This window comes from Cotesia typhae, unplaced genomic scaffold (assembly GCF_013202065.1).
Source record: "Cotesia typhae breed Kobodo isofemale line unplaced genomic scaffold, CoteBio_Ctyphae scaffold_152, whole genome shotgun sequence".
NCBI lineage: Eukaryota > Metazoa > Arthropoda > Insecta > Hymenoptera > Braconidae > Cotesia > Cotesia typhae.
In genome coordinates, this window is record NW_027423776.1 from 11,835,889 (window position 1) to 11,848,094 (window position 12,206).

The 12,206-nt window shown below is 22.5% G+C and overlaps 2 protein-coding genes across 2 annotated transcripts; one reads left to right on the top strand and one right to left on the bottom strand.

The window, feature by feature from the left end:
- Positions 1 to 4,734: 4,734 nt before the first annotated feature.
- On the bottom strand, positions 4,735 to 8,458 carry LOC141536116 (uncharacterized). The gene is made up of 2 exons (XM_074256378.1): positions 7,939 to 8,458; positions 4,735 to 6,825 (listed from the first exon to the last, which is right to left on the bottom strand). Exons 1-2 carry the CDS (start codon positions 8,044 to 8,046, stop codon positions 6,535 to 6,537), a joined length of 399 nt encoding a protein of 132 aa, XP_074112479.1. The 5' UTR covers positions 8,047 to 8,458; the 3' UTR covers positions 4,735 to 6,534.
- A 741-nt stretch (positions 8,459 to 9,199) lies between these two features.
- LOC141535914 (ciliary microtubule inner protein 2B-like) lies at positions 9,200 to 12,201 on the top strand. Its single transcript, XM_074256078.1, is given in 5 exon segments — positions 9,200 to 9,764; positions 10,815 to 10,894; positions 11,289 to 11,369; positions 11,372 to 11,680; positions 11,756 to 12,201. Coding segments are annotated over 5 exon segments (786 nt in total). The 5' UTR covers positions 9,200 to 9,690; the 3' UTR covers positions 11,998 to 12,201.
- Positions 12,202 to 12,206: the final 5 nt, after the last annotated feature.

Consider the following 12,206-nt stretch of genomic DNA (forward strand, 5'->3'; position numbering starts at 1 on the left):
TACATATACTCATATTGGTTAATTTTAGATTTTAGAATACAAGTCCGTGTGTAAATATTTATCAAGTTAACTTTTTATTTTTATTTTTAACTGCTTCAATAGTATAATATTTATATAAAATATAAAAAAGCATATCATAATTTTTTTAATTTATATTATTCTTTATTTTACTTAAATATATCCAAGTTATTAATTTTATTTTTTTAGACGCTTCAATGATACAACTTATTGTATATAATTACGATAAGTATTATCAATTTTACTAATTAACTTTGTGAAATATTTTAAAATCTTACAGTATAAATATATACAGTGTAGAAATAAAAATCACTAAACTATTCACCTGTAATACATTGGAGTGTTTGAAGTGTTTGGAGCGTTTTAAGCGCCAAGCGCCGCCACAACATACCCACCGATTATGTAGTGTATGTTTAGTCCAAAAATAACACTGGTAACTTGTTCTGTCGCGACTAACATTAATATATATATATATATATATATATATATATATATATATATATATATATATATTAGGGTGGGTCAAAAAAATCGAATAATTTATTTTTGACTTTATACTCTGAAAAATAGGTTCGTAGACACCTAAAATAAATTCTCTCCAAGTATAAGCTCTTAATTATAACGGGAAGGTCCTCCGCTTTGCGGGTTTCTATTTTTTTCTAATAATCAGATAAAAAAATTTATATCTCGCTTCCAACTGCTTGGAAAAATATTCCGTGGCATAGATTTTGTGAGAAATTGAATGCTTTACAAAAAAGGTCTCTTATGACTTTTTCAAAAACTCAACCGATTAAAAGATATTCATAGTTGAAGTTTGGCTATTTTAAGGAAAATATTCGTTTTTATTATGAATTTTATAAGTCGATGAAAAAAAATTATTTCGGATTGCGGAACTCATGATTTTGTAGGAAATTTACTGCTCTACAAAAATGGTCTCTTATGATTTTTTGATTAAGTGAAGCCGTTACGAGATATTCATCGTCAAACATTAACGAATATCAATATTTCCAGTTTTTGATCAATAATTCGATAAATTTTAATTTAAACTATGAGTTTCAGGAAAATTTACATAAATTTGAGTTTCGATCGATAAAGAAATGTTATAAACAATTTTTTTAATATTGTTTTCAGTCTTGAGCTTGTTTGATTGCATTAAAACAAGAAATTAGAGCATTTTTTTCGACATATAGCCAATGATTAGTTTAATTTGAAGTGAATGACATATTTCTTTGTCAAATTTAATATGAAAAGTATTGAATCAAGTGAGAAACAACCAGTATTTAACTTTTTTATAGATAAATTTTTTTATTGAATTATCAATTGCAATATAATTGTCTATATTTTTAACATAACAGTACGCTATTACTATAAATAATTTCTTTTATTACAATTTGGGAATGTTTTTGATGTTCTTTGACAACTTGCAATAAGTACTGGAATTGTTCTTCATTTTTTGTCAAGCATTGATTATATTCACTGACTAATGCAACAGCTCGCTCTGCTGAATCATTGACAACTTTTAGTTGTTGAAAGTATTCTTTATTTTCGAGATAACTCTCATTAGTAGGCCATAATTCAACATCGACATCAAGAAAGTCATACGGTAGATCGAAGATTTTGAAAATAATATATATACTATTGTTAATTGTTAGACACATTGATTGTAAGAATACTAATATATGAATCACGTTTTTACCATGTGTTACAATTTTACAGATTTTAATTTTCGGCAAGTTTCCAATCACAGTAAAGTGACTTTATTGTGTTTTTGTTTCTTCTATCTTCACACATCACTATTCTTAAAATGTTTCTCAACGTAAGAAAAAAAAATTTCACTCAATAAAAATACATTTCAAGGACTGGATAATCATAATAGCCATCAGATCATCATCATCATTATCGTGATAGTTATTTTATTAAGAAAAATAACTCTAAAACTACATGTTCAAATATCGTATTATATTTTATTAAAAACAATTAAATAATTAACTACAACAGTAAAAATATACACTCTATTTTATTTATCTCTATCGACCTATAAATAATTACAAATGATAATAATAGTATGTCCGTGACTTGATCTTATGGTAATATCTCTATATTATATATGGTCTTGAACTTTTTACATAATTGTATAAATAATAAAAGTTCATATCAAAAAACATAAACAAATTTTATTTTAATTTTTAAAAATATTAATTACTTACTTAAAATTAAAAAATATTTAATTAAAGACTCCAATAAGCGATATTAAATAACTTTTATCATAATCAGAGTCAAATTCTTGGGTTCTTGATCTCACAGCGGGCACTCACACGTGCAATCATGGAAATTTCCATTTGTAAATCCCAATGGCGTAACTACATATAAATTTTAATAATTATCTAACTAATTTTATCATCAATTTACATCAACCTTTATCGATAAATTGTTTTATTTCTAAAATAACTATTTTTTATTTTAATCCTTGGATTTATATTGATTGGAGTTAATAAATAAATTAAAACGAAAATAATAACTGTTTAAAATTTTATTTAACACAATTCATAAAAATCGCTATACATTGTCATTATATATAATAATTCAAGCATCCAAAACGATTTCGTTTTTTTTTTTTTTTTTTTTTTTTTTTCCCAAGTTATTTATTTCAGTTTTATTGTTATTACATTTTTATTTTGGTGATGTAGTTACAATTATTTTCCAAGATAAATTTTATTAAATATTTAATATTCATTATAAAAATTTTGTAGTTATAAGTTATACATAGTTTACAAATACACTGGAATGTTGAAACATTATTTTATTATTATAAAACCTTGAATACCCAAAATTATTAATATAATAAAACAATAATCTATTTAACGTTTTTAATATATTTTAATATTCATCCTGCTGCTAATTATTTCTTTGAAAATTAATATCAAGGTTTTAAAATAATTAAAAATACTTATTTTTAATTATTAATAAAACTATAATATTAAGAAATATAAAAGTTGAAACAAAAATAAAACACTGAAAAATAATATATTTATGATTGACAAAAATATAAGAAAAATAATTTTTCACCATATCTTCAATTCAACTATTATATTATTATATTATTATTTAATCTGGGTTTTTTTTTGGCAGTGATATTTAATCATGAATAAGACAAAATATGTAAACAGCCAAATTTGAATTTAATAATAATATCAGTTGTCATTTCACAAGTATGTCATTAAAGTAATCAATAGAATTAATCGTATACTAGTAGAATCCATTTAAAAAAAAAAAAATAAATAAATAAATAAAATAAAATAAATAAATAAATAAATAAGTTACTTAATATTAAGAAAAAATAAAAAAGAAACAAAATACTTTATTACGTTTGAGCAAAAACGTGACAGACTTAAGTAGCATACAAGTAAAATACAGCCCAAACAATAATTTTTTTTCTCAACATATTCAATTATTTTTCATCTAACCAACACTGTTTATACTAAAATTAATAACTAATGATCAAACTGTTTAAATATAATCTTATCCATGTGTCTAAAAATCGGCTCAAAAAATCCCAATCTATTACAAACATATAATATAATATATACATAGCGAACTCTTAATTTATTATCGATTATCGTAGTTTATAAACTGTATGATGTTTTGCTTCAGTAATAATCGAATCAATAAATAAATTGAATGATAACAAAATTGTAACATCGAATAAAAATTTTGTAATAATGAAAATATAATGAAAAAAAAAAAAAAAATAGATATATACAATGTTATAATAGGATCGTTTATTACTAAGCTAAAAATCACTGCAATAAATAGATCGTTATCTCACTTGATCATTAATAATGAATATATATTTAACATTTTCTTATCTTTGAATAATTATTATCCAAGATATTATTCACAGTCTAATCAGTTCAGGTCATAAGGCATTCACGAATAAATAAATTAAACACTAAGTTTGAATAATATTTTTTTATTTTCATTTTTATTTCTTTCATAATTACTTAAAACTTAATGTTTAATATATTAAAATATTTATTTATTTATCCGTATAACCCAGCACCAGTAAATAACGATCTTACACACTATTGTTATTATTTATCATTGTATCTTTCATAAAAGCAGTCTTACGTAATAAATATAAAGTGACAATTTTTTAATTATCTCCGTTGTTTTAAACGATTGTAAATAATGATTAATTAACAATAATAATAATAATAAAAATAATAATAATACTATATTTATTAATTAATGAAAAATTTTATCTATATGCTTTCTTTTTTTTTTCTCAACTTATCCACAAAACTACCAAGTTTATCAAATCACTTATTTTATTCTTCTTATAATATCAAATGCAAAATGTATAGGCGATTTTATTTTTATCATATTATTATTATTATTATTATTATTATTATTATTATCATCATCTTTATCAATTACTAAAGTACGATTAATAATCTTAGGGTTATTACGGCATATTTTAATTTTTTATTTAATGATTCGAGACGACTTTATATTTAATTAATTAATACAATAATAATAATAATAATAAAAATAATAGTAATAACTAAGAGACTAATTGAATGAGAAATCGACTCTCACTATCGGACTTGCCGATTAATTATAACTTAAAATAGATTTTTTTTTCTTTAATCGTTATTTATTTATCCATTTATTCACATGTTTACGTATAATAATTATTAATTTTACTCTCACCAATTTTTTTTTTTTTTTTTTTTTTTAATATATATATTTGCAAAATAAATCTATTCTTACAGCATATTGTATCACAGAATTACATACGGTACATATACTTTTTAATTGTTCCCGGTAAAACCGTGATGTAAATAAAATCAACTAAATCAATTATTTATTGAATACGATTACCAAAGCAATTGTAATGATAAAATTTATCAAGAGCTAAGAACTAATATGATTATCATTATTTTTATTATTATTGTTATTATCATGTATAGTAAAATTAATTTTTAAATCATGTTTTAAAAATTTTCAAATGAAAATTTATTTTTCTCTATAAACTTTCTATAAAATTATTGTTCTATTTAATTTTAAAGAGCTCAAAAGTAAAAAAATTATTAACTATGTACAATTGAAATTCATAACAATCAAGATAATGATTGAATAAATTTTTAATAAAAAAATATCAATGACTAAGGATTTTAGGTTTTACCCGAGTTTTTTGTAATAAAACGAAAAATAATCGAGCTGATTGTCGTTTTTGTTTTTAATTAAAAAAGTATTTAGAGCTAAAATGATTAAATAAGATTAGTACTATAGCATTAAATTCATTACGCAAAAACATGATCATAAAGTACAGAAATAACAATATAAATAATAATTGCAATGTCGTTTCTATATTAGGGTACCTCTTAACTTGCTGTTAGTCAAAATATTTTTTTCTCTATTCATTATTTACTTTTTAGTATTAATTCATCTGCAGTTTAAACAAAAAAAAAAATTAATTAAATTACTGAAATTTAAAAAAATAACTAATTACAGTGTCAATAATAATAATAATAATAATAATAATAATAATAATAATAATAATAATAATAATAATAATAATAATAATAATAATAATAATATCATAATATCATAATATCGCGATATTTTTAGAGATAACACTAACCTCAAACCGACTAGTTTCCACTACGTTTGTAATACAAATGAATCATATACTACGTGGACATAATTAATAAATAAACAATCAAGCTTCCACGATCCCAATATATAATCGTCTTTATAATAGTGTACAACTCATTGTATTTAATCGATAATATTTTAAATTTTAACTACTGATACGAAATAAATAATGAAAAAGAATAAGAAACGACTAAATATAATAGTATAGCAATACATACAATAAGCTATTGCTGATGTTTTATTCGCTTGTATATATATATATATATATATATATATATATATATATATATATATATTTATATAATATATACATAATTTACTTGATGGTTATAATGGTAGTTGTTGATAGTAGTCGTCTCGTAACCGTATAGTAGTTTAGCTAATAATTTAATCAGTGTACCATTTTACTCAATACAATTACTTTGACGTGTCAAATAAAAAAAAAAAAATGTATTATTATCATCAGACTAGTAGTACACTGTGATATATAATTAATATTTCAATATTGTACTACATATCTTTAAGTATAATAATAATAATAATAATAATAATAATAATAATAATAATAATAATAATAATAATTATGATGATGACAATAATGTTGAGATATTTGATAATAAAATAATAAAAAATTCACCATGCAGCAGATTGATCCGGACATGACCGCACCACTATAGTAGTATCATTTATATCATTTTTATCATTGCTATCTTCTGGACTGTTATCTTTTATTATAGCAGTCCTTGATACCATAGGTGCCGAAATTCGTCTTGTTGAATTATTTATTTCGATGGGTTTTGAGCTAATTCGGTGATAACCAGATACTGATGGAACACTCAAAACCCCTTGACTGTTTCACGATAAATTTCTTTGATCTTCACCACTGTCATCTGATTTTTTTAATGACCTTTTTAGTTTATCTATCAGACGATTGTGAAATTTATTTAGGGAATTTGAACTACCAGTTTTAGGTGGTGATGATCCAGTACTTTTGCATGGACTTTGGAGAGAACTTTGAGATGTTCGTGATGACGTCCGCGAAAAATGACGTGACATTGCTACTGAACGGTGGGCAGGGGATGTTAAAAAATCTGACCCTGGTGATGTTGAAAGCGATGGCCCTTCTGACTTTGAACATTCAGATACCTTTTAAATAATTAATTATCAATAATTACTAACAACATTTTTTTTTTTTATCATTTTTACAATATATTAAAAAAAATTTTGAATCAATAAATTATCTAGAGATAAAATTAAAAAAAAAAATATTTTTCATAAATTACAGTGGAATAATACAAATCGTTTAAAAAGCAATAACAAATACTACAACTTAATGTAATAAATTCATCCGTTTATAACATATAATAACATACACTTATTTAATATCTTTTAATTTTTAATTGTTTTATGTGATATCATATAATATTATGATACACACTATAAATTCAATTGTGTTACTTGTTGTTACAACTATATATAATCAATAATGCTATTTATTTATTTCTCCGACAATTAATAACAATAATATAATGACAAATAAGATTCTATATTCTTTGATTGCGGGAAAAGTAAAGTGACACGCTCTCTATTTTGAAAATTAATATAAATAATAATAATAATAATAATAATAATAATAATAATAATAATTGTGAAATTTAATTACATTAATATCATTGAATATTATTTCAAGTGTGCATGCACATAGAATCAATTAATACTATATTAAATAAAGTTATTAAAAAAAATTATACATTTTTTCTACAATTAAAAATTATTCGGTTGGGAAAGAAAAAAAAAAAAAAAAAAAAAAAAAAGTAGCAGTTGATAAAAAATAATTGATGGCATTATTTATTTTCAACTAATGATGATGATAACTAAATAAGACGTTTATAATAATATACATTATAATAGAAAGAGAAAAAAAGAAGCACGAGTCAAAAGGAATGACGAAATACAGTTAAAAAAATTAACTCACTTTCTTTTTAGCTTTATCGTTAAATATTTTTGTCATCGAATAAATTAACAATAATATAAAATAATCTAATTGACTATTTTTTATTAAAAATAAATTGGTTTATAAAATTGATGTATGAAAAAATAAATAAAAGACTTGCGCAATACATAAAATTCATCTACCGGTGAATAATTTATTATTATTATTTAAAATTTTATTCTTATGGTAATAAAGTTGGAAACATAAATAGATAAGTTAATATAATGAAATATATTTAAAAAAAAAAAAAAAAAAAAAATACTGACCTTACGACTACGGCATGCCTGAGGGTTAGAACATTCCGAGGATCTTCTACTACGGTTAGTCTTGTAAATATCCCACTCGTTTTTAACAACAGGCATCATAAACGCCATCTCGGTAATCCAAAATGCACTCAACTCTTTTATATTATATATATATTAAAAAATTAATAATTATTTTTAATATTTCACTATCACTGGTTATTAATAAATCCACCACTATTTGATTATAATAATATTAATAATTAAAAAACTTTAGATAAATAAATAAAATTTTTGTAGAAAATAAAACACAGACAAGTAGTATTATCCAAAGTAATTACAATGTTGTCAATTACGATTAAATTAGCTAGAGATAACAAAACAAATATTTATATCAATAATAATTTATTGCGATTAAAGTTTATCAAGTACGTTAATAATAATATTAAAAGTACTCTACTTTTCCAACCCGTAATAGTTGATTTATTGAGTTGTATGTATACGTATACCTATTCACCACGGCAGACTGTTTCAGAATGAGTACGCTTGGCGGCGTGCGGCGTACATCGATGCTCAACATTTAGTCTACCAAACGATATCTATACTAACTACACTAACGACTACTCACCTCTACATACACTCTAGGCTATAGATATTCTCTCTACTCTAAACGGTCGCACCGTTCTATTATTTTAATAAATAGTGGGGCTACTACTAACGCTATTGGTCTAATCTAAGGCGGGACTCTTATTACGTCACTCAATCACCATTGATTTTCTTCTTACCGCGTATACAATAATAATTATTAATTTTCAATATTATAATAATATTATTATTATTATTATTATTTATGATTATTTAGAAAAATTTTTTTTTCAATTTATTTATATATAATCTTAAAGTCTAACTGTCAACCTTTATTACAATTTTACAGTTTTTCTTTAAATTTAAATATACATTATATTATTATAATTAAATTAAATTTTTTTAATTATTTAAAACTGCTATTATTTACTTAAAATATATTAATATATATAATAATAAAAAATTAAGTAAATATTTATATTTTCGACTGATGGTAACTAATTTATGATGAGCAGTTGTTAGAGAAGAATTTGCAGAATTTAATTTTTTTTTTCTTTTTCAAATTTTAGTTAAATTAAATTCAAATAAAAAATAAAAATGAGATGCCAATAAAAAAATTTGACATTAAATAGTGATGTTGTAAAAAATAATTAACAAATTTATGTATATATTATTAATTGATTAAAAAATTAAAATTGTATTATGAAAAGAAAAGGAGCGGTTTCCGTTTAATTTGAATAACAATTAAGGGAGGGAGTAAACTTTTGTTCCCTTCAGTTAACTTTATTATATATAATATATATCTATATAAGTAATAACACAGACATAGACTTTTGTACTCTATATTGTATATATTTTCAGTCATACATATAGTAATAGTAATAGTCGGACTTAAATACGGTTCTGTTTCACTGGCGCGAGCAGTAACTCATTCATTTCGCCAACTCGTGTTCTACTCTACTCAGTTTATAATTATTATAGATATAATATTTAAAACAACAAATATTAATTTGTTCTAAAACCAAAAAAAAAAAAAAATAATAATAATAATTTATTAAAATCATATAAATTTTTATTAAAATGGACACTTTTTGTATTTATTATTTTAATTATCAAATTTTAAAATAACTTAAAAAATAATATAAAATATATACATTTTCATATATGTTTCTAAAGGTTTAAAAATTTAAAATGGTTTTTGATCCAATTACTAGTGAACAGAGAAAACAATTTTTTAGACAAGGATATGGAGCTCATGTACCTGGGTAATAACAAATTTCTTCAATAAACTATTTATAAAATCATTTTCACAATAAATTTCGAGTTTAAAAGTTTGCGTAAATTAAATGAGTTTTTTTTTTTTTTTTTTTTTTTTTTTTTTTTCTACTGCCGATACTAATTTGATTAGTAACGTTATTATCACATTTTATACTCTAAGAAAACTTAATCAATCGCTTATTAATTTAATTATACAAGTTGTCAATTTATCAGTAACAATAATTATGTCACTAAAAAAATCAAATAAGATATTAAAAAAAAATATATATATATATATATATATATATTTAAATACAGATATATTGGTAAAAATATTATGACTTGTACGAAGACTGGTACCAATTTGTTTATAATACAATCCCATTACCACGCAAGCTCACATCACGCATAAAATCACTTACTACCCTAATATTAGCTTATACCTCATCAATATTTTTCTAAATATTATTTAAAATTTTTCATGACATATTGTGTAAATGAATTTAATAGTTACTACCTTGAATTTTAATTATAACTATTATTTTCTTATTAATCATCAACAGTATATTTTATCGATTTTTATGACAATGTTGTCATAACAAATATTCCACCTGCAATGCAGGCTGATATCGATTAATAATGTTAAATATTAAGTTATATAAAAATATAAGTAATAATGAAATAATAATAAATAGTATAAAATAAGGGCTATTCATCTACAACAACAACAACAACAACAACAATAAACAACAACAACAAAACAACAATACTTTCAAATAATCAAGGTTAAGCGGTTTAGTTATGCGCGCTGGTTACTGGTTATTGCACCCAATCCACCATTTAAATTTAAAAAAAAAAAAAAAAAAAAAAAAAAAAAAAAAAAACCCTTATTTACTGATAACGATAACATAAATAAATTATTAAAAGTTTTAAAAAATTATCTACACTATAATAAATTAATAAATAATAAGAAAAATATCATTCAATAAATTTCAACAGTTATTAAAATAAAATTTTTCTTATCTCATCTATACACAAATATTTATCTTATTATTTAGATACACAGGACACTGTCCTACCTTGAAATTTCGAGTAGGAAAACGATTCGGCGCTAGCACCGAAGAAATAATCAAGGTCAGTATATAATTTAAGTTATTTTTAGAAACTTTAAGAAGAAAAAATAACAATTGAATCAAATGAAATTAGAGCAATAAATAATTGAGAACATGGTTTACGTTAAATTGTTTAATTTAACAAGAAAACCTACCCTCAATTCAGTTAAATTATAATTTAAAAAAAAAAAAAAAAAAACAAAAAAAAATGTATTTATCTATGAAAAATTGATTATCTTAAATAAATTTAATTTGCAAGATGATAAAAATAACGAGGAAGGCCGTAAAAGAGACACGTGAGTCTGTATTATGAGTAAATATATAATATTAGTGTTGCACTAAATTTCAAACACTTTTGATGATATTATTATGTTAATAAATAAATAAATAATAATACTAATAATTTGATAACATTTACAGGAATTATTGGAAAAAAAATTCTAAAATCTGGACCATACAGACCTAATTCTGGTAAAGATGTATTACTACCAATATCATCATCACGAGGACACGATATACGAAAAACTATAACAATAGTAATAATAATAACAACCATCAAACATCCCCATTTATATTGGGTTATACGGGTTATATTCCTGGATTTAATAACAAATATGGTCTTCCATTTATGCGCGCTGTTGAAGAAGGTGGAAAAGAGTGGCGTACTTTGCAAAATAAATTACGTATTCGTCGTGACACTATGCGTGCTCAAATAGAAAGAACAAATCCACGTAATCTACTATCAAGAGCCAGAACCGACAATGTTGATATTGAAATTGATCATGGATTTGATCCAGATAAATTTTTTTTTGGTAATTTTTTTTATTATTATTATTATTATTATTGTTATTGTTATTTATTAATATTACAAGTATATATTATTGTAGACAATCAAGTATCACCAGATAAACCACCAATCGTAGGATACACTGGACACATTCCTGGAGCTAAAAGTGAAATATCTTTATCAAGAAGATACGCACAAGCTGCTAAAAAAGGTTTAGAATCATTACGAATACAACAAAAAAGTCGACTTGACTCGATTAATGATGATGAAATTATTAAAAGAGTTTTAGACACAACGTATCTTAATGATACTGGTCATACTAATAATATAAGGCTTAATTAATTTTAGTTATTATTATTATTATTTTCTTACTGAAAAATTTATGTCAAGTTAATCGATTCTTTAATCATCAAACGTTTAATAAATTGTTAAATTTTATTTGACATATCTCGAAATATTTCTTTACAGAAATACTTGAGAGAAAAAAGAAAATAATATAAATTTATTGCTAATTTTGTTTCTTATAAAACAAAAATTTTAAAATAAAAGAA

Bases quoted from the DNA above. Each gene is read 5' to 3' on its own strand.
- LOC141536116 (XM_074256378.1), bottom strand. From the start codon at position 8,046: ATGGCGTTTATGATGCCTGTTGTTAAAAACGAGTGGGATATTTACAAG. The intron at 6,826-7,938 runs GTCAGTATTTTT...ATTATTTAAAAG, and splicing joins AGGCATGCCGTAGTCGTAAG to GTATCTGAATGTTCAAAGTC.